Here is a 20,859-nt window from a genome sequence, read left to right as displayed (position 1 = left end):
TGGTCTCGTCCTGGTATAAGAGAAGATAAGTTTTATGTGAGGCAATACTGAAATGTGCCCTCAAGCGACCGGTCCCTTGGTGGCAGGGTATATGGAAGGATTTGGGCAGATTCCTAGGAAGGTTATCACCTCCCATAATCTGGGACTTTACATCCGAACAGGCAAGTAACCCTGGCAAACTGACGCGCCACCTGATAGAAGGGTGCCTTGCCTATTCCAATGAAAACCAGCAGCTTCTTGCACTGTACTGGGGCCTGGCTTATGCCTACCGAGCCATAGTTCAACACTCCCAGAGGACCACGGTTGAGGCAGGGACCCAGACTGCATCTGAGGACACCATGCTCGAGATAGGGACCCAAACAACAACAACTACAGTAATTGCCCCAGTAGTGAAAAGGAAACAGTGGACAAGGAGATCAACAGGTCCATACCATCGATTAGTGAGAGAAGAAGAAGAAGAGGAAAGGCTTGATCTAGAAGCTGGTCCTTCGATAAAGAAATTGGAGGAAGGACTGAGGGAACTTAAACAGGAAGCGGAAACTACCTGGTCCCTGACGTCCTCAGAACTTTGGGACTTGCGGAAAGACTACAGCCGCCAGTCAGGTGAGCGGATTGCTGCCTGGCTGCTCCGATGCTGCGATAATGGGGCTGATAGTCAGCAACTGGAAGGCAAGGAAGCCCAACAGCTGGGATCCCTTGCTAGAAACTGGGAAATCGAAAGAGGAATTGGAAAAGAGGCAGCAATTTGCCGTCTCTGGAGCCAGCTCCTCTCAAGTGTGAGGGCAAGATACCCATTCAAGGAAGATCTTGTCAATTCCTCAGAAAAGTGGACTACCGCAGATGAAGGCATCCAGTACCTGAGAGAGTTAGCAGTGGTGGAAGTCATCTACAGTGATCTAGATGATGAGGAAGTCTCCAAAGATCCAGAGGATGTCCTGTGCACACGGGCCATGTGGAGAAAGGTGATTCAAGGTGCCCCAGCGTCATATTCTAACAGCTTGGCAGCAATGTATTGTCCAGATATGGAAACACCAACTGTGGAGAAAGTGTCGTCTTGGCTCCAAAACTTTGAGGAAAATCTCTGTGTCTCCTGATCCCTACAGGACAGTGCCTTGGCTGTTAGGGATGCTCCAAGAAATCAGTCCTCTCCTGCCCCGGTCAGAGGGAAAGGGAGCCCAAGGCGTATGCCACGTGGCACACTCTGGTTCTTCCTGCGCGACCAAGGGGAGGACATGAGGAAGTGTGATGGTGAACCCACCTTTAAGCTGGAAGCCCATGTACGTGAACTGAGAGGGAAGACAGCTGTTAAGAAGGGGTCACCCAAGAAGGCGGCTGTCAGCGTAGTTGCTGTAGAGGCCCGAGAAAGCAATCACCGATCCTCCAGGCATAGAAGAACTGAAACCACCTCCCTTGATTCTGGTGAGGGGACTTCTGGTCTGGCACCGCAAGGATCGGACAGTGAATATTCTGATGAAGAACAGCAATAGAGGGTCCCTGCCTTCGGCCAGGAGGAGGAAAGGGATGACCAGATATACTGGACTGTGTGGATTTGATGGCCTGGCACATCAGACCCACAGAAGTATAAGGCTTTGGTAGACACTGGTGCACAGTGTAAGCTGATGCCATCAGGATACAGGGGCACAGAACCCATCTGGATCTCTGGAGAGACAGGGGGATGCCAAGAATTGACTATACTGGAGGCTGAAGTGAGCTTGACAGGGGACAAGTGGGAAAAACACTCCATTGTGACCGGCCCAGAGGCCCCTTGTATCCTTGGCATAGACTACCTCAAGAGAGGGTACTTCAAGGACCCAAAGGGGTACCGATGGGCTTTTGGTGTAGCCACTGTAAAAGCAGAGAAGATCAAACAGCTACCTACCCTGCCTGGCCTCTTGGAAGATCCCTTCATTGCGGTATTGCTGCAAGTTGAAGAACAGCAGGTGCCAATCGCTACCAGGACCATGCACCATCGGCAATATCGGACAAACCGAGACTCCCTGGCTCCCATCCATGAGCTGATTCATCACCTAGAGAGCCAAGGAGTCATTAGCAAGACTCATTCACCTTTTAATAGTCCTATATGGCCAGTGCAAAAGTCTGATGGAGGATGGAGGTTAACAGTAGATTATCGCGGCCTGAATGAAGTGACACCACCACTGAGTGCTGCTGTACCAGACGTGTTAGAGCTCCAATATGAACTGGCATCAAAGGCAGCCACGTGGTATGCTACAATTGATATTGCCAATGCGTTTTTCTCCATTCCTTTGGCAGCAGAGTGCAGGCCACAGTTTGCTTTCACATGGAGAGGTGTCCAATACACCTGGAATTGACTGCCCCAGGGGTGGAAGCACAGCCCTACTATTTGTCACGGATTAATCCAAACGGCACTGGAACAAGGCGATGCCCCTGAACATTTACAATACATAGATGACATCATCGTGTGGGGCAACGAGGCAGAAGAAGTGTTTGAGAAGGGAAAAAGAATAATTCAGATTCTTCTGAAAGCTGGTTTCGCCATAAAGAAAAGTAAGGTCAAGGGACCTGCACAGGAGATTCAGTTCTTGGGAATAAAATGGCAGGATGGTCGCCGTCATGTCCCTATGGATGTGGCTAACAAGATAGCAACTATGTCTCCACCAGCTAACAAGAAAGAAACACAAGCTTTCCTAGGCCTTGTGGGGTTCTGGAGAATGCATATTCCAGGTTATAGTCAGCTTGTGAGCCCTCTCTATTGAGTAACACAGAAAAAGAACTATTTTGAATGGGGCCCTGAACAGCAACAAGCCTTTGAGCATATCAGACAGGAAATAGCTCGTGCAGTAGCTCTTGGGCCTGTCTGGACAGGACCAGATGTACAAAATGTACTCTACACTGCAGCTGGAGAGCATGGTCTCACCTGGAGCCTGTGGCAGAAAACACCAGGAGAAACCCGAGGTCGACCATTGGGGTTTTGGAGGCGGGGGTACCGAGGATCAGAAGCCCACTACACCCCAACTGAGAAAGAGATAATAGCAGCATATGAGGGGGTTCGAGCCGCTTCAGAAGTTGTTGGTACAGAAGCATATCTCCTCTTGGCACCACGATTGCCCGTGCTACACTGGATGTTCAAAGGAAACATCCCCCCTACACATCATGCAACCAGCGCTACATGGAGTAAGTGGATAGCACTGATCATGCAACGGGCTCAACTGGGGAAATCTAACCGCCCAGGAATTCTGGAAGAGATCATGGACTGGCCAGAAGGCAGAGATTTTGGAGCATCACCTGAGGAGGTGGCTTGTGCCCAAGAGGCACCACCATATAATAAGTTATCAGAAGACGAAAGGTGTTATGCTTTGTTTACTGATGGATCCTGTCGTGTGGTAGGGAACCATCGGAAGTGGAAAGCTGCTGTGTGGAGTCCCACATGACAAGTTGTTGAGGCCACTGAAGGAGAAGGTGAGTCAAGTCAGTTTGCAGAAGTGAAAGCCATCCAACTAGCCCTAGACATTGCTGAACGAGAAAAGTGGCCGGTACTCTACCTCTATACCGACTCCTAGATGGTGGCTAATGCCCTATGGGGGTGGCTACAGCAGTGGAAGAAGACCAATTGGCAACGCAGGGGTAAACCCATCTGGGCAGCAGCATTGTGGCAGGACATTGCTGCCCGTGTAGAACACATGACTCTAAAGGTACATCATGTAGATGCTCACGTGCCCAAAAGCCGTGCCACTGAAGAACATCGAAATAATGAACAGGTAGACAAGGCTGCCAAAATAGAAATAGCTCAGGTGGACCTGGACTGGGAGCGTAAGGGTGAGCTATTTGTAGCTCGATGGGCCCATGAGACATCGGGACATCTAGGGAGAGATGCAACATATAGGTGGGCTCGTGGTCGAGGGGTGGACCTGACCATGGAGGCCATCACACAGGTCACTCATGAATGTGAAACGTGCTGCAATCAAACGAGCCACCAGAGTAAAGTCTCCCTGGAACAGAGGGCAGTGGCTGGGCTTTCGATATGGTGAGGCCTGGCAAATCGACTACATTGGACCACTGCCACGAACACGCCAAGGCAAGCGCTACATACTCACCATGGTGGAAGCAACTACTGGTTGGCTAGAAACATATCCCGTAAACCATGCCACTGCCTGAAACACCATCTTAGGCCTCGAAAGGCAAATTTTATGGTGACACGGTACCCCAGAAAGAATTGAATCAGACAATGGGACTCATTTCCGAAATAACCTCATAAGCTCCTGGGCAAAAAACATGGCATTGAGTGGGTGTACCACATGCCCTATCACCTACAAGCATCTGGAAAAATTGAGAGATATAATGGACTGTTGAAGACTATGTTGAGAGTGCTAGGCAATGGGACATGGAAGCATTGGAATACAAATTTAGCAGAAGCCACTTGGCTAGTTAATACCAGAGGATCTGCTAACCGCCCTGGTCCTGCCCAAACAAAACCCCTACATACTGTGGGAGGAGATAAGGTCCCCGTAGTGCACATGGGGAAGTGGCTGGGGAAGGCAGTGTGGATTTCTCCTCCCATGGGAAAAGGCAAACCCATTCGTGGGATTGTCTTTGCTCAGGGACCTGGGTGTACTTGGTGGGTAATGTGGAAGGATGGGGAGACCCAGTGTGTGCCTCAAGGATATTTAACCTTGGGGGAAAAATAATCTGTGATGTGAGTTGTATGTTGTAGGAAGTAATGTAGCAGGAATGACCTGAACTGCAGAGGAGTGAACTTCGCAAGGAACCAGACAAGCGCATCGGTGACACAAACCAAGCCGGTGTTGGTGCCCAACGATTGAACATACTGCTTCTCCTGTCCTGACCACTCATCTTGATGGATGGGTCCCAAGTCATAACCTGTGTGTGAACATCTGGAGGAGTGGAAGAAGCCCATGGAATATCTAGCTCTTAAAGGACAGGGGATAGTAATTAATAAGAATGTATAAATCTGTACGTTGGGTATAAAAGTGGTTTAAGTATGTAGTTTCAGTTGTAAGTGTTGGTAAGAAGGGATTTCAGTAATGAGAATTAAATACAATAGTATGGTTAGAAGATATGTGTATTAAATTATGTGGGACCTGAGCAGGACGCAAATGGTATGGAATAAGGGGTGGAGATTGTATTGGGTCTGGCTGAGATGGAGTTAATACTCCCCACAGCAACCCTCATAGCGCTGTGCTCTGCATCAGTAGCTAGAAAGGTGTTGATAGCACACCAGTGTTTTGGCTACTGCTGAGCAGTGCTGGCACAGCATCAAGGCTGTCTTTCCAACATCTTTGCCCCCCCCCCGCAATGGCAGGCTGGGGCAGGGCGAGATCTTGGGAGGGGACATAACCAGGACAGCTGACCTAAACTAACCAAACAGATATTCCATACCATATGACATCAGCTCAGATATAAAAGCTAAGTAAAGGGAGACAGAAGGGGGGCATTTTTGTCTTGTGGAGCAACCACTACACGTACTGAAGCCCTGATTCCCGGGAAGCGGCTAGACATCGCCTGCTGATGGGAAGTAGAGAATAACATCATTTGTTTTTCTTTGCTTTCGCGTGTGCGACCTTTGCTATCACCTTATCAAACTGTCCTTATCTTGACCCACAAGCCTTTCGTTATATTTTCTCCCCCCCGTCCAGCTGAGGAGGGGGAGTGATAGAGCAGCTTTGGTGGGCACCTGGCATCCAATCAGGGTCAACCCACCACAAACATGCACAGACAGGCAGAGGCAACCACTGCCAAACCGAAAGAGGATCCACAATTCAGACACAGGCTTATGAAACCACAGCATTTGGCAACAAAACTAATTAATTAATTAAAATGTATTATTATTATTATTAAAAATTAATTAACATTGACTGTTCATTTGACTTTCCGTTTAAGACCATACAAAACATAAAGCCATGTCTTCATAAGTCTCCATGCTATGTGTTAATACACAAAAAATATCTGTGCATGGCTGTGGCTGTACACCGTATATGCATGCTTACTAAATCATGAAAAAAAGTCATTAAAACTCCAGAAGACTGCTCAAGTCATAAATTATTCCGCAAAGTGATTATAAAGTAAGTGAAACAAGTAGTATTAAACAGTAGCAATCTACTCCTCAGTACTTCAGCCATTGTCCCAAACAGTTAGAAAACCAATTAATTTCTGCTTTCAGACAAATCTTGTAGTGTGAAATGGTGTGAACAGAAATTGGGCAGAAAGGACTTGCAAGCTCCTGAATTTACCCCTAATCTGAAAAGACTAGCCACATGTAAAAAGATTTTGCGACCTTCTGGACTCAACAATAATAATTTCTATTCCTAAACCATAATTTGTGATCAATTTGGAATATACCTTATAATGGCCTTCTTTAACTGCATCTTGCAATGGTGTTATTTGTTCATCTCCTCTAGCATTAACATCAGCACCTGCTTTCAAAAGCTCATTTGCTATCGCATAAAAGCCTTCCACACTTGCTCTATGTAGTGCAGTCCAGCCTATGAAAAAGAAAAACCTGCATTTCACATTTGGGTGAAATGATTTATACAAATTTATTTCAGTTTTAGATTGTTTATTTGACAAATATTTCAGAGAGTATACTCAAAAGGTAAAAACTGATGCATTTTACAATAAGTGGTATGAAGAAATGTTTAGGAAAAAGTCACAAGGGTTGGGAGATCTCATTCTTTTGTCAAAATTTGCACTTACTGAAGAACCAGGTGCTGCTATAACAATATTAGTTTTAGATTTCGTATTTCTGTTATGCAAGAAAAGAATAAAAATTATTCTACCTACATCTTAGTAATTTCTCCCCGAATAAAATATATAAGCTATTTTAGGAATAAGGTAATTTTTCATGGCACTCTTTTATTTACATAGCCATGCTGAAGAGGGTAAGTAAAAAAAAAAAGAGCCAAAACAAAGACTTGGAGTCTTTACTGCCAAACAAAAATGTTTTTTAATACTATCCAAGAATGGTTCAAGTGTCCAAAGAAAGCAATGAAAAATCCTAACTGAAATTCCATATCCATTCCCAGCTATATGAAACAAACCAAGATGATAAACCATGAGCTTCATGACCCGCAGAACAATTCTACTCCATGAAGGATGTGTTGAGGAAAAATAAAAGATGGAATATAACTCTTCGAACTGGGTTTAGCATAGCCTTGCATCAGCTCCTTAAACATTCATTATGTTACAGTTTTTTGTAGGGTGAGAAAATTAAAGGAAAAAGACAGAGGATCTTTCACCTCCTGTCTTCCAACTCTCAAACCAGCATGCCCTCCAGAAGACCATTTTGACGGACAGCCTTACTCTTCAACCATCTCCCATCATCAGAAGGTTGTCTGGGCTTAACACACGTACTAAATATGTGAATTAATATATGAATTAGGCTTATTAAGACTTTTCTGCTCCCATTTAGCAAAATTATCTTAATTTCATTGGAAAGAGAAACTCTTGAGGCTCTCTTACACACCACCCAACACAGAATTTATTGCATTTATTATGGGCACAGGATGCCGCATCAGGTTGTCAAAAAATTTTGTGCTATTAGGCTTTGTTCCCAAAAGCTTGACTCTCAACTAAATTTTACCTACATTGCCTAATGTTGACAGTGCTTCAAGATGAATAGCTTTTAACAGTATCATCTGTAAAACATTTTACTTGCATTTTATGGAGCCTATTTCATTATGAAACTCTAGTAACTCCATATGCTGGAGCAAAAGCCTGAAATCTGTTAAGGGGAGGACAAAAAAGGTTCACTTTACCTATTTCTCCCTCAGTAAAAAAGTACCCTCTATCTGATACACTAATAAGCCCCTGAAAAATTGAACCTGTAATAAGTTGAATTGATAATGATTAGAGTTTAGCAACACGATTCTCCAAGGACACTGTGCATGCTCCAGACCAAGGAGAAACACAAGTTTCACTGCAACTGTTTTTCAGCTCCCCCAAGGCACTGTGAATCAAGACTCAAACTGAGAGCACAGGCAGTATCTCTGTCTATCATGCTGTCCATATCCTATGTGCTGATGTCCAGGAAATAAAAAGGAGAAAAAAAAACCTGAAAAAAACCCCAAGAACTCAGTAAGGTGCTGAAGCAGAGTACTGCAGCACAGGAATAAGGAAAAATACTAGGCTAAGATATGTATAATCACTGGTGGAGGGCTTTGAAGGAAGAGAAAAGGCACACAGGTGGAATATAATAATCAGAACAATGATTCCCAAAGAGAGTGAGATGAAGTCCATTTCAAAATGGCACAGGTCTGACAACTCTACTTCTTTCTGACTAGACCTCCCTCACTAAAAAAGAAAGAAGTAGGGCCAGGTCAGCCTCTCACCTCTTCAAAGAGTTCAACTAAAACACATTTTATGCAGTTGTGCTTGTTTCTCACCAAAAAATAGCAGCCAGAGTCTGGGGGATGAAGAAACAGTGGCCTGGCGCAATGTGCAAAGGCAGAAAAAGGAAGCAGCTGCGATGCCAAAAACTGAAACCCGCGCACTTTATTACACTTTCTCACAGAGGCTGCAGCTGAACCCATGCTATTGATGTTACTCTGTTGTCAGCAGGTGGCTTTGAAACCCACCAACAAAATATTTTCTCATCTACCTCTAGCACAAGTTAACACACATTACGAGTCAGTCTGTTAGCTCAAATGCTAGGAGTCCTATGCTGTAAAAGTTTGAAATTTGCTGCTGACCCAATCTATCTCTTAATATATTCCAGAAGACAGAGAATTTCTACCTGAATTTTGGTCTGTTATATGTCTGCATTATGCAGTAGCCTTTAACTGCAGAACACTTATTTTTTGTTCCCACAGAACAGTTCTGAAATCCTAGCCACTGGACAGGATGGAAACACTCTAAGAATGAATCAAAGTTTTCTACCAAATGAGTCAGCTGCCTGTGAAATAATTTCCTCTTTTGTTATGGAAGTTTATCAGAACCTAATGGATAAGACAGGGAACAACAAAATAGGGAACAACAATCTTACATTTGAAACAACCAATTGATACTTCAGGGTGTGGCAATGTCTTTGACACAGAATATCACACATGAACCTGGATAAGGTGAATTGCTTCAGTCAAAACGTTCACAACTGGCCACTATTTGTCATTCTGGTTTTTTTGGTGCACAAGATGAAGTAAAAATGCAAAACACCAAGTACTCAAAACTGTATAAAATCAAAGCAGTGATAAATTATGAAGCTACAACTTCCTTTAAGATGCAAGGGGCAAAATCAGAGTCCTTGAAAAATTAAATTGGAAAATCTAAATCTTGGCATCTCAAGTTGGCCACTGAAATGGACCAAAAAAAAAAAAAAAATCTTTAAAAAACATTACGTTGATTATTTAATTAAGGGACTGTTTTGTGGTAAGCATGCACAGGACTGTTGAATTAAGGCTAAGTAAACTTAACTGCATCACTTTGTAATTTTTTAATTGCTTGCTTTTTTTGCAAAATTTTCTTTTTTGATATACTTTTATACATAGGTCTATATATTTTCTCAAGAACAATTACCAAGTTAAACCAATAAAAATTTAATAATCTACTGACTAGTCACAAACCTACAGTCTTGTCCACTGCACAAACTCATATTACGCACTTTTATTAGTTATAGGTAAATACTTGCTTTGAAAACAGCATTCTAATACAATTGCAACTTACCAGCATAATCCTGAACATTTACACTTCCACCAGCTTTTATTATGTTACGTACAAGGTCTACATCTTCTTGAGCAACAGCTCTGTACAGTAAGTTCTCACCATAAATATTCCTTCTATTGATTGTTGAAAGTGAAATGGGGAAAAAAGGACTTACAGAATTTCTTCGAAAAGCTTCTTGTCCTGAAAAATAATGTAAAAGATCTGTTGAACAGAAAAATATCTTTCCTCTCTTATTTTGGCTTCACTTTACATTACAGTTAGTAAATAAGCTTTCTGGAGAAAAAATGCTCATTTAATCTAGTAGAAATTAATACCTCAAAAACCACAGTACCAATTAAATAACAATACCATTCAATACAAGAGACTATAGTGAATTCCATAACAAAACTCCAACTGAAATTCAACACACAGGAATATGACTTTGTAAAAGTGTGTTAAATTTAGACTTTTCCCTTTTTAATGACATTTTTGCAAAGTGCATTGTTTCCTAATGGATGATAAAACTGCTGTTCTGGGTTACAATTCATTACAAGATGAGCATTTCAACAGCTAGTCAGTATTCAATAATGCCTCTTTTCTTAAAAGTCAAATTTTTCAGCTGTTCATTTGTACTTATTTATGTTTTAAAACCTCCACCTTGTGAGCAAGAAGTATTTACACTAAGATAGTGATTGAGATTAGCTCCCTCCGATCACTTTTCTCCATTACTTCACAACCAGCTCAGCCATTTCTGCAATGAGTGAAAGGTGAACAGTTGCTTGGGAATATGAGGCCTTAATGTAAAAAATAAAATGTAAAAGATACTGATTTTAATTTTTAATTTATTATTTTACAGAACACTATCTCCCATTATGCACTCATTACAGTTTTCAGCTTCGGTGAAATTATTTCAAGTACATAGATGAGCTGTTCTATACTTCATCAGCAGTGCCACCCCAGCATCCCTTCATACTGTGGAGAAGAGCACCCTGGCTACTGCCTCTTCTGAAAAACAGGGAGGGAAGAAAGAAGGGAAGAAGGAAAGGACAGGAGGATTGCAGGCAGGAAAGCACAAGTCATGGCCTAGGCCATTAACTGATCTAGTAACGAAAAACCTTGGGAGAGCAGGCTATATACACTTTTCCTCTCCACAAGCTGTAGCAGATGCAGCTCACTGGAACTCCACCTGGTTGTCAGAAATAGACATTTTAAGTATTACCTTAAAACACATAGTTCTCCTAGAGCTGTAACTCACAAAGCCTGATGTCTCTGCTGTTTTGCACATGGTGATACACTGTAAGCTCAGACTAATTCCCAACCTTCTTAAGTTCCTGACTTTGTGTAGAGTTTTAAAATCTATAATAGATACGGGTTTACCCAGGATCTTCCCTCAGCTGAGCACGTGGACAGTCCCTCTCCTCTACCTGTCCAGCCTTGCAAGACCGTAATCATTTAAGATACTGCAGTGCCTTGCCAAAGATGGTCTAAACTAGCCAAGCAGTTCAGGAGGGATTAGACCACACAGACATACACAGAACAAGACGCAGTTTTATGTTATGCTTAACCCAATTTAACGTGTTACTTCAAGAGGACCTATTTCCCATCACTTCTACCTTGCCTTCCCTAGCACCTTCCTTGTGCCTGACCTTGTGCAAAACAAGTAATGTTTGCTGAACGAAACCAAAACTTTTTGTGGGGCTGTTTTTTCAGTGAATTACCAAACTAAGATGACTCTCAGACTCTAGATTGCTAGGTCTGATACAAAAGGGAGGTAAACTTGCTAGACTGGATTAACATGAAGCTACTTTTATAGGCAGTGCGACTCTTTCTGCAGAAATCATGCTAAAAAAACAACAGCTTGTTTTTTGAGTGGAAACTAGTAAGTCAATTTGAAATAGATGAGCATTTAGGCATGCAACTTTAAATCTCATAAGAATGGTGCTTCCACTGGGAATAATTAAAATCCTGCAAAAGAGAAGGTTTGTTAATTGAAGGTATAATTACTCATATTTTGTAAGATCTATAATGTAGCTGTTACAGTTCAAATACTTCCAAACTTTGTAAGGTGTTTAAATGATTATAGGTGCACAGGTAAACTCAGACTGAGTGGGCTTAAACAAAAAAAAACTTTTAAGATCCCAATCTTAAAGGTGCTGGAGTGAGCAATTAAGTGAGGAAATTCTGTATTCCTCTATATGGCTATACACTTCCTCTGTGAGGCAATGAATTTCTCTGCATGCATCTTCAAAGGACAAAAAATAGCAATCTTTCTCTCTGACAAAGCATGTTGCAAGGAAAAATACTTCAAAGAGTGCTCTGTAACTGTGGTAGTGAAGGCTCTATAATCATCTACTGCAAACAGACAAGATAACAGCAGGCATTCAAAATAGAATAAACTGGTTTGTATAGGTCAATTCTTGGGGTTGGCACTGCCCTCAGAAGGATGTTGCACAGAATACTAGATTATAGAAGGATATATAAATGTTTATCAGGATCTACCTTTTCACTGTGCATGAAAGCACTTTTCTTCTGCTTTTCAGAATACACCATAATTTTTTCATACAAAATACTGTGATAAAAATTGCATCCTGAAAAAATTCTCAACATTCTTAAGGAGTTTAGGCAAACAAGTCAACTGTTAGGTTGCTAATATGTAGGTTTAAACAAGTGAGGGAAATTATCAATAATCTTAAATATTAAAATTAAAGTTTATATCATCTTTTTAAAAGAAATCCATGCCACAATATATTGGAAATGTTATGAATTCTATTTGTTTCAGTATAGTTGTTCAAATAAAAAAATGATCTGTATGATAAACATCAGAGAATAACTTACTCAGTTTTTTTTCAATTCTCTTGCTCCTTCTCTGCTTAGCTTCTCTATCCTCATTCAGAGTTATTTCTTGGCGTATGTTGGTTTCTAGATCCTGCTTGTCTTTAGAAGATTTCTGAATTTTACTGACAAGAGATTTGCTTAGAATCAACAAAAATATTCTCTTCTCTATATAAAGCAATGTTTATAGTAGAGCTAAGAATGTGAATATATTTCATTTTAAAAGGAAGTCTGTAATAGCATGCAAGTATATAGGCTAACTTAGGTGATACTGAATAAAGAGTAAATCAGGAGAGAAACTAACTTCCAGATCTTTCAATAAAAGGTAAAACGTTTACCTTTTGATCATTTAAAGTCATTCACATGAGGAATGAGTACTCCGTATGCATTGTATTTGTTACATTAATTAAGTAAAAGAATTTTAAAATATTATGCATGATTTTGTCATACTCAAAATTGTTAGCTTTGCTTCTTGTTGTACTGCCACTGTGAGACATCCTCTGCTGAGTCTCTTCTAGTATTTGGCAATGACTGGAAACGAGATCTCTGCACTTTCTTGAGGTGTCTCTTAACTGCATCGCTTTCCTTGATGTTGTTTGGGCTGTTTCTGCACATACTGCAGCCTCTGCTGAATGTGAACTTTCCTCACCAGTTTGCTTTTCACTAGAGGTGGCATCCCAGGAATCTGAAATAATTACTTCTTTCTCCCTCTGCTGATCATCCACAGGCTATGATAAAGAAGAAATATTACAAGCAACTGGTAAGCATGCAGTTAAAACAAGGGCTGCATATACAAGAGCTCCAAGACAATGGTGTTACTTCTAAAGACATACCATCACTGAGCTACAGACACCACAGGTGAGATTCACTTCACTTACCTTCAGCCTTCTAAAAGCCAGGCAACTAGATGACACTAAGCATCTTCATTACCTACCCCTATCATAGGTGAAGAAGAGCTACTTTCAGAGATGATGGTGATTCACCTCGTCTTAAGTTGTGCAAAAGGGAACCTAAATGATTGGTGTATACCAGAGGCTTATCTCTAAAATAAGGGAGAAAAATCCCATCCTAAAGAAATGTCATCACATGGCAGTTAATTTGAGTTACTTGAGTTCATTTACTGTTTTAGTCAAGTGAGTGTGACATGCAGCCGAGTGTCACTCAAGTTGCTGAAACCTGGGAACTCATTAGGTTATTACACGCTTGAGTAATGCTGAAAGCTCTTAGGACACACCCTCAGCACACATGCATACAAATTCTTTCACCGTGATGTGGGAGAATTTGTTAGTTCTTTCTTGGGACACAGATGGAAATGGAGGATTCACTGATTAATTTTTTTAATTTACTTATTCAGCAGAGAGGCTACTGAAGAGGTGAATAGCATTCCTAGAAGTGGTCCCTCCAGGTCAAGAGATGATGCATATGTCGTGGTTTAACCCCAGCCAGCAATTAAGCACCACACAGCTGCTCGCTCACTCCTCTCTGCTCCAAGTGGAATGGGGAGAAGAATCAAAAAAAAGTGAAACTTGTGGGTTGAGGTAAGAATGACTTAATAACGAAAGTAAAAATAAAACATACTAGTAGTAGTAGTAGTTATGAAAAGGAATATAACAAAAAAAAACTGAGAGAGAAGTAAAACAAAACAAGAAAAGACAAGTGATGCACAACACAATTCCTCACCACCCACTGACTGATGCCTGAGCACCAGTCAGCCCCTCCCAGCCAACTCCCTCCAGTTTATATACTGAACATGACATTCTATGGCATGGAATATCCCTTTGGCTAGTTCAGGTCAGCTGTCCTGGCCATGATCCCTCCCAACATCTTGAACACCTGCTTGCTGGCAGAGCATGAAAAACTGAAAAATCCTTAACTTAGGATAAGTGCGACTTAGCAACAACTAAAACTTCAGTCTGTTGTCAACATTATTCTCACACTAAATCCAAAACATACTGTACCAGCTAGTAATAAGAATATTAACTCTGTCCCAGCTGAAACCAGGACCATATATTAAAATAGATGGGCTATCCAGCATCCTGACTGCATCTACAGGACAGTACAGGCTCTCCTCTTTTGGGTACTTGTTTCACCACAACAAGGATACTCTGAAGAAACAAGGGTGAGAAAAGACCAAGGTGAACAATATACTGTTACAATGCAACAGTTACTAAAAAATTAACTGGGATTTTTTCCTCATTAAAATGCCTCCCTATTTTCTGCCTTCAAGAATAGCAGATGGAGTCACAAAAAAAGCTAAAATCAATTATTAATTGACAAGGGGTTATACATCCCCATTCCCACAGGACCCTGCTTCACAATCTTAACTGCAATACTGAGTAATCTATACATTAAGCTTCACACAGCTGTGCTACCAATCTCAGAAATCAACACTTCACTGAAAAAGCTTTGTAAGTTGCTATGGTTCTGAGACAATTAGCCTAGAGACTTTTCAGAACCTTGAAATTAGCAACCATTGTGGCACATTTTATTACATAATGTTATATTCAGTTAAAACTACCAGCAAAAGATAGAATTAACTCATAGTCTTTGGATACTTTATGCCATTGTGGGGAAGTAAAGTGGCTGTAAAACCACCTTAAATAGCTATATGTGGCTGATCATTGAGTTGCAGTTTCAGATTATTCAAAGACAGACAGAGCAGAGAATCTGATTCCAGGGTTACAAGGAATGTCTGCTACACTCTATAGCAAAAACACATGTCTCCTATGTGTCCTTCTCTCTCCCTTGTTATAACCTAAACAGGAATATTCATAACATGGATATATCAGAATATATATATATCTATATCAGAGGATACATAACAGAAAAACACTACTGGACTTTTAAAACAAAAACAATTGAAATGTATTAAACATGTAAATTACTGATGACAGTTTGATCTTTACTAAGATTCACAGCTCCAAGTAATTTGGCTATTCTATAAAATATTTTATGATAAACATAAATCTTCAAATATTTATTGTGTATATACTTGCTCATTTGTTGTCCTCTGCAAGTTAGATCTTGTTAAGACTTCTATTTCTTCCACCTGAATTGTACAAAGTTGAGGCTCAATCATATTTGTTATTCGTGTACAGTTATCATGTAACTGGGGAATACTGGGTTCTGAATTTAACTGCTCTCCCTCAGTGTTAAACTGTCTCTCATTTGGCACTACGGGAGTGACAGGTTGTACTACAGATCCTGACAAGGCATTCAGAGCTGTCACAAGCTGTACTGGCAGGGCATCACTGCTCTCATCTGCTGATGGATCAATGGAAAAGGCATGACCCTGACACTCTAACTTGTCAGGCAATGGATTTATCATTTTAAGACTCTCAGAATCACTGAGGGGTCTCAACAAATCACTGATTTCAAATTCACCAGTCTGCATACTCTGTTCAGGGAATGCTTCCATGAAAATCTTCCCTGGGGATGTCAGTGAAAGACGTGTATCATTATCAGGGGAATGTTCTTTTACTCTGCTATCTGTATCAATAATGGTCATACAGGTTCTCTGGCAATCTTCTAAAACATGCAGAAATAAATCTTGTGGTGTCTGTTCCTTTGGAACCATTACTATATCCTCCAGAAGGGCATCTAGACAGAGGCTTACTTCTGGAGAGAGATCTTCATTAACTAATTTATGTGAAATCTACACGTTAAAAAAAAAAACAACCAACAAAAAACCCTGTTTACAAAAAGGAATGGAACAACTCTTTCTAAAAAGCATGTAATTAACATTCACTTTAGAAGTCATCCATATATACACATATATTCTATTTGCAATTTTTGCATATACTACAAGACTTGAAGCTTTCCTAAGAACTCATACAATTTCTTAATAAAGGTTAGTACCCCTAAAGGGGGTATAAGGCACAAGGGTTAGGGTCTCAGTTTCAAAAGTAGACCACTTCAGCTGTTGACTTCCCTAGCAACGAAAATCCAGAGTAAGAGACTAAATCTGTTATAAAGTCAAAGATATTACACCATTGCCAAGAACCTGAGGGTGTTAAAGGCCTTTAAAAGAAAGGCATTACAAATTGCTGTCACCCAGAAATAATGAAAGTGAACATATTCACAATAATATAAAAAAACATAGTTAGTAAAACACAATATATGAGTTTTGATTATGTGTTCAGGTAGGTCCCACACAGGTATGGAGCATCACAAGCTTCAGTTCAAAGCCTTACCAGTATGTTTGGAGGCTGCACGTTTGAGTTTCTACACTGAGTACAGAACCAGAAAACCATAAATATTCTTGGAAAAGTAATACTGCTGTTTTTCTAATCAACTTTTAACCCCTTTCAACAGATGCACCCATTTTTATACCAATTAATAGCTTTTTCATTTTTTTTCTTATCCCTGTTCCAAATGCTTCTGCAGGAGAAAATCAGATGCCTCAGCAGACCTAAACCATATTTTTTCTATATAACATTTGTATATAATAGTGCTGTTGCTTAGTAATACTGGATCTTAAGAAAATCTCTTTCAATACATTTTTAGAGTCTTGCTGCCAGCAAGTGGCAATACTGGGCAGTGCAAGAATCCTTTAACCACTGGTAACACAATTTTGATAAAGCTCACACACAATAAAACAGAAAGGGCAGAAATCTGACAGCATTGACTCATGTTCAGTTTGTAAGCCACTATAAATCCCTGATTCTTTGTTGAAAAATTATTCCCCAGTCTGCTGTTTTTTATCTTGTACCTGTGCAGCTAGTTGTTCCTTTTTAAGTACTGACTACTTCTTACTTTGCTGTATTGAATTACAGTTTCTTTTTAGACCACTTCTGTAATTTGTGCAGACCTTAAACAACTGGGAAAAAAACCCACTGGTGTAACTTTCTGTACTTGAAGAACTGTGGTATAAACAGCACATACGTGTATTATAAATTTCCTAAGAAAAAGGCTTAGTGCATTTGTTGAAGGGCAGGTGAAACTTACATTTATATTAATGGAGAAGGATCAGGCAGGAATAAATAACTAATTTTGCAAGATTCTAAAAACCCAAATGTCAGCTGAAATCCAACACTTAAATGTGACTGGTGTTCACAAAACTCTCAACCAACTACTGGTGCCTAATTTTCTTTAGCACTCATTTCTGTTGGCAAAACCCTGTGGGACTTGCTCTACAAGTAATTACAATCTGCAAAACATAATAAAAGTCAAAACTTTCCCTCCCTAAAATCCATCCTCAGCTGCCACTTATCCATGAAGACACTTAAAGCCCCAGTGCCTAAGGTCCCTGTACCTTCAATTGTCTGTTGAAAAGAACAGAGGAGCTGCTGAAGGAGCAAGGCTGAGCTAGCTGGGAACTGAACCAAAACAGGGAGTTCTCTCTCCTGTGGATCCAAGACTGGTAAATATGGTCTGAACACACATAAGTTTCACTCAAAGGAGATGCAGGATTCCCCCTCAGTCAGTAGCTTAGCAGTAAAATATCAACATTGTGGTAAATGCAGGTTCAGGTCTATCCTCCACCAGAAGAACTATGCTTCAGCAACTCATTTTAAAAAGGGGTTCCTATCTAAGAATGCCAAAGAGAGAATGGTATCTCTTTGGCATAAGGCTGCTAATTCTTTCTAGGGTGTGAATGCCAACCATCTCATGGCATCCGTGAATCTCTTCCACTGAGCATGAGCACACTACTTTGAAAGCCTTGATTTAAATCCCACTATCTTCCTTTCTCAATTATTCCCAGTATAAATCCAAATCAAGGTGCTCCTTAATCCAGGCCCAAATCCTGCTGACCTTCTAGCATCAGCCCAGAATCTCTTGTCTCCCCATCTTACCCAGTAAGCACACACTGGGTAACAGCTGAGCATGGCCACAGTCAGCTCCAGCCTCAGCCGATTCAGAACCTTGCACCAGAGGAAGGAGATGGATAGGTAAGTCAAGCAGAAGTCTCATCTAAAAATACCAACTCACTTGACCATGGATATAAAAACTGTATGTTAATAAACTCACTGCACCGAAGGCCAGTGGGTGAGCCAGGCTTAGCCAAGGCTTAGATGTCTACCTCTCCCTGTGCACCACCTGAGCAAGCTTAAATCTGGCCTGTCAGTTCCAGCAGACGGCAGTGCATTCACATCACCTTGGTGAAACTTGACAGGCAAGGATTTTTTTGCCATGTGTTTGAGAACAATTGAAAAGTTATCGCAAAATTGGTGGCTATTTGGTGTCACAGACTGTGGCTTGCAAATGTTACAAGATAAAACTGGACTGAGTAATACTGAAGCATAAATCATATGGGTGGAGTGGAAATGTTAAGTGGACTCCTGTATCTGCTAGGTATGAGTCAAATAACAGCAGAGAAGTTCAGCTTTCAACATAAACATGTAAGAGAATGACTACAAAAGAGTTATGGCTTCAGAAGGATCAACATTACCAGCTTTTGTGAGAACACTGAGCTGAAGATTACTGCAATATACTGGGATGTGAGGGATGCATAGAGAATCACAGAACAGTTGAGGTTGGAAGGGACCTCTTGAGATCATCTAGTCCAACCTTGCTGCTCAGTGTCAGCTGCAGCAGGTTACCCAGGACCATGTCCAGTCAGGTTCTGAGTATCTCCACAGATGGAGAATGGACAACGTCTCTGGGCAACCTGTTCCAGTGTCTGACTACCCTCACTGTTAAAAAGTTGGGGGTTTTGTGTTCAGATGGGGTTTCCTTCTTTTTAATTTGTGTCCATTGCCTCTTGTCCTATCAGTGGGCACTAATGAGAAGTCTGCCTCCCCCATCTTCATGCTTTCCTGTCAGGTGTTCATACACATTGGTAAGATCCCCTGAGTCTTCTCTTCTCTGGGTTGAACAGTCCTAGCTCTATCAGCCTGTCCTCACAGGAAAGATCATAGAATCACATAATAGTTTGGGTGGGAAGGGACCTTTAAAGGTCATCTAGTCCAACCCCTGTGCAATGAGCAGGAACATCTTCAACTAGATCAGGTTATTCAGGGCCCCATTCAACCTGACCTTGAATGTTTCCAGGGATGGGGCATCTACCACCTCTCTGGGCAACCTTTCATTCTTGCTTTCTGGGTAATCTTTCTGATAAGCCTCCTTTAAGCACTGAAGTCTCCCCAGAGCCTTCTCTTCTCCAGGCTGAACAACCCCAACTCTCTCAGCCTGTCCTCACAGGAGAGGTGTTCCATTCCTCTGACCATTTTTGTGGCCCTCCTCTGGACCCGCTCCAACAGGTCCATGTCTTTCCTGTGCTGAGAACTCCAGAGCTGGACACAGTACTCCAGGTGGGGTCTCACCAGAGCAGAGTAGAGGGGCAGAATCACCTCCATCAACCTGGTTCTTTTGATGCAGCCCAGGATACAGTTGGCTTTCTGGGCTGTGAGTGCACATTGCTGGGTCATGCTCAGCTTTTCATCCACCAGTACCCCCAAGTCCTTCTCCACAGGGCTGCTCCCAATCCCTTGACCCCCAGCTGTTATTCATACCGGGGGTTGCCCCAACCCAGGTGCAGGATCTTGCATTTGGCCTTGTTGAACCTCATGAGGTTCACATGGGTCCACTTCTCGAGCTTGTCCAGGTGCCTCTGGATGGCATCCTGTCCCTAAGGCATGTCAACACTCAGCTTGGTGCCATCTGCAAACTTGTTAAGGGTGCACTTGATCCCACTGTCTATGTCATTGATGAAGATGTTAAACAGTCCCAATACAGACCCCTGAGGGACACCACTCATCACTGATCTCCATCTGGACATTGAGCTGTTGACCACTACCCTCTGGATGCAACCATCCAACCCACTGCTCATCCACCGAACAGTCCATCCATCAAATCCGTGTCTCTCCAACCTATAGAGAAGGATGTTGTGGGGGACCGTGTCAAAGGCCTTACAGAACCAGATGCACCAGTCCTTTAATCCTTCTTGCGCTGAGGACCCAGATCCGGTCACAGTATTCTAGAGGTGGCCTTACCAGTTCTGAGTAGAGGATCACCTCCCTCAACTTGCTGGCAACACTCTTCCTAATGCAGCCCACAATATTGTTCGCCTTCTTAGTCACAAGGGTGTATCACTGGCTCGTGGCCACCTTATTGTCCACCAGGATCCCCAAGTACTTCTGTGCAGAGCTACTTTCCAGCCAGCTGGTCTCCAGCATGTACTGGTGCCTGAGGTTATTCCTCCCCAGATTCAGGACTTTGCATTTCCCCTTGTTGAACTTCATGAGATTCCTCTCTGTCCAGTTTTCCAAGCTGTCCAGGTCCCTCTGAATGGCAATACAACTACCTGGTACATCAGTCACTTCTCCCAGTGCACTCTGAACTTGCTGAGAGTGCATTCTGTTCCATTTTCCAGGCCAGTAATGAAAATGTTGAACAGTACTGGCCCCATTATTAACAGACTAACAACAACAGAAATCAGAGCTGTTACGTCCTCAA

The 20,859-nt window shown here is 41.7% G+C and overlaps 2 protein-coding genes across 2 annotated transcripts in view; one reads left to right on the top strand and one right to left on the bottom strand.

Moving 5' to 3' along the window:
* HMGCR (3-hydroxy-3-methylglutaryl-CoA reductase) overlaps nt 1-20,859 on the top strand; it is a 319,565-nt gene that overhangs the window by 265,669 nt on the left and 33,037 nt on the right. The window lies entirely within an intron of this gene.
* ANKRD31 (ankyrin repeat domain 31) overlaps nt 1-20,859 on the bottom strand; it is an 84,180-nt gene that overhangs the window by 52,284 nt on the left and 11,037 nt on the right. The window contains exons 7-11 of the mRNA XM_069776232.1: nt 15,455-16,117; nt 12,913-13,190; nt 12,466-12,587; nt 9,652-9,831; nt 6,337-6,479 (exon numbers count right to left, since the gene is read on the bottom strand). Coding sequence (XP_069632333.1) covers nt 6,337-6,479; nt 9,652-9,831; nt 12,466-12,587; nt 12,913-13,190; nt 15,455-16,117 — 1,386 coding nt within the window. The remainder of the gene's footprint in view (nt 1-6,336; nt 6,480-9,651; nt 9,832-12,465; nt 12,588-12,912; nt 13,191-15,454; nt 16,118-20,859) is intronic.

The sequence above is a fragment of the Haliaeetus albicilla genome, chromosome Z, assembly GCF_947461875.1.
Source record: "Haliaeetus albicilla chromosome Z, bHalAlb1.1, whole genome shotgun sequence".
Classification (NCBI taxonomy): domain Eukaryota; kingdom Metazoa; phylum Chordata; class Aves; order Accipitriformes; family Accipitridae; genus Haliaeetus; species Haliaeetus albicilla.
The sequence above is the reverse complement of the archived record's forward strand: the minus strand, read 5'-3'. Positions and strand labels throughout refer to the sequence as shown.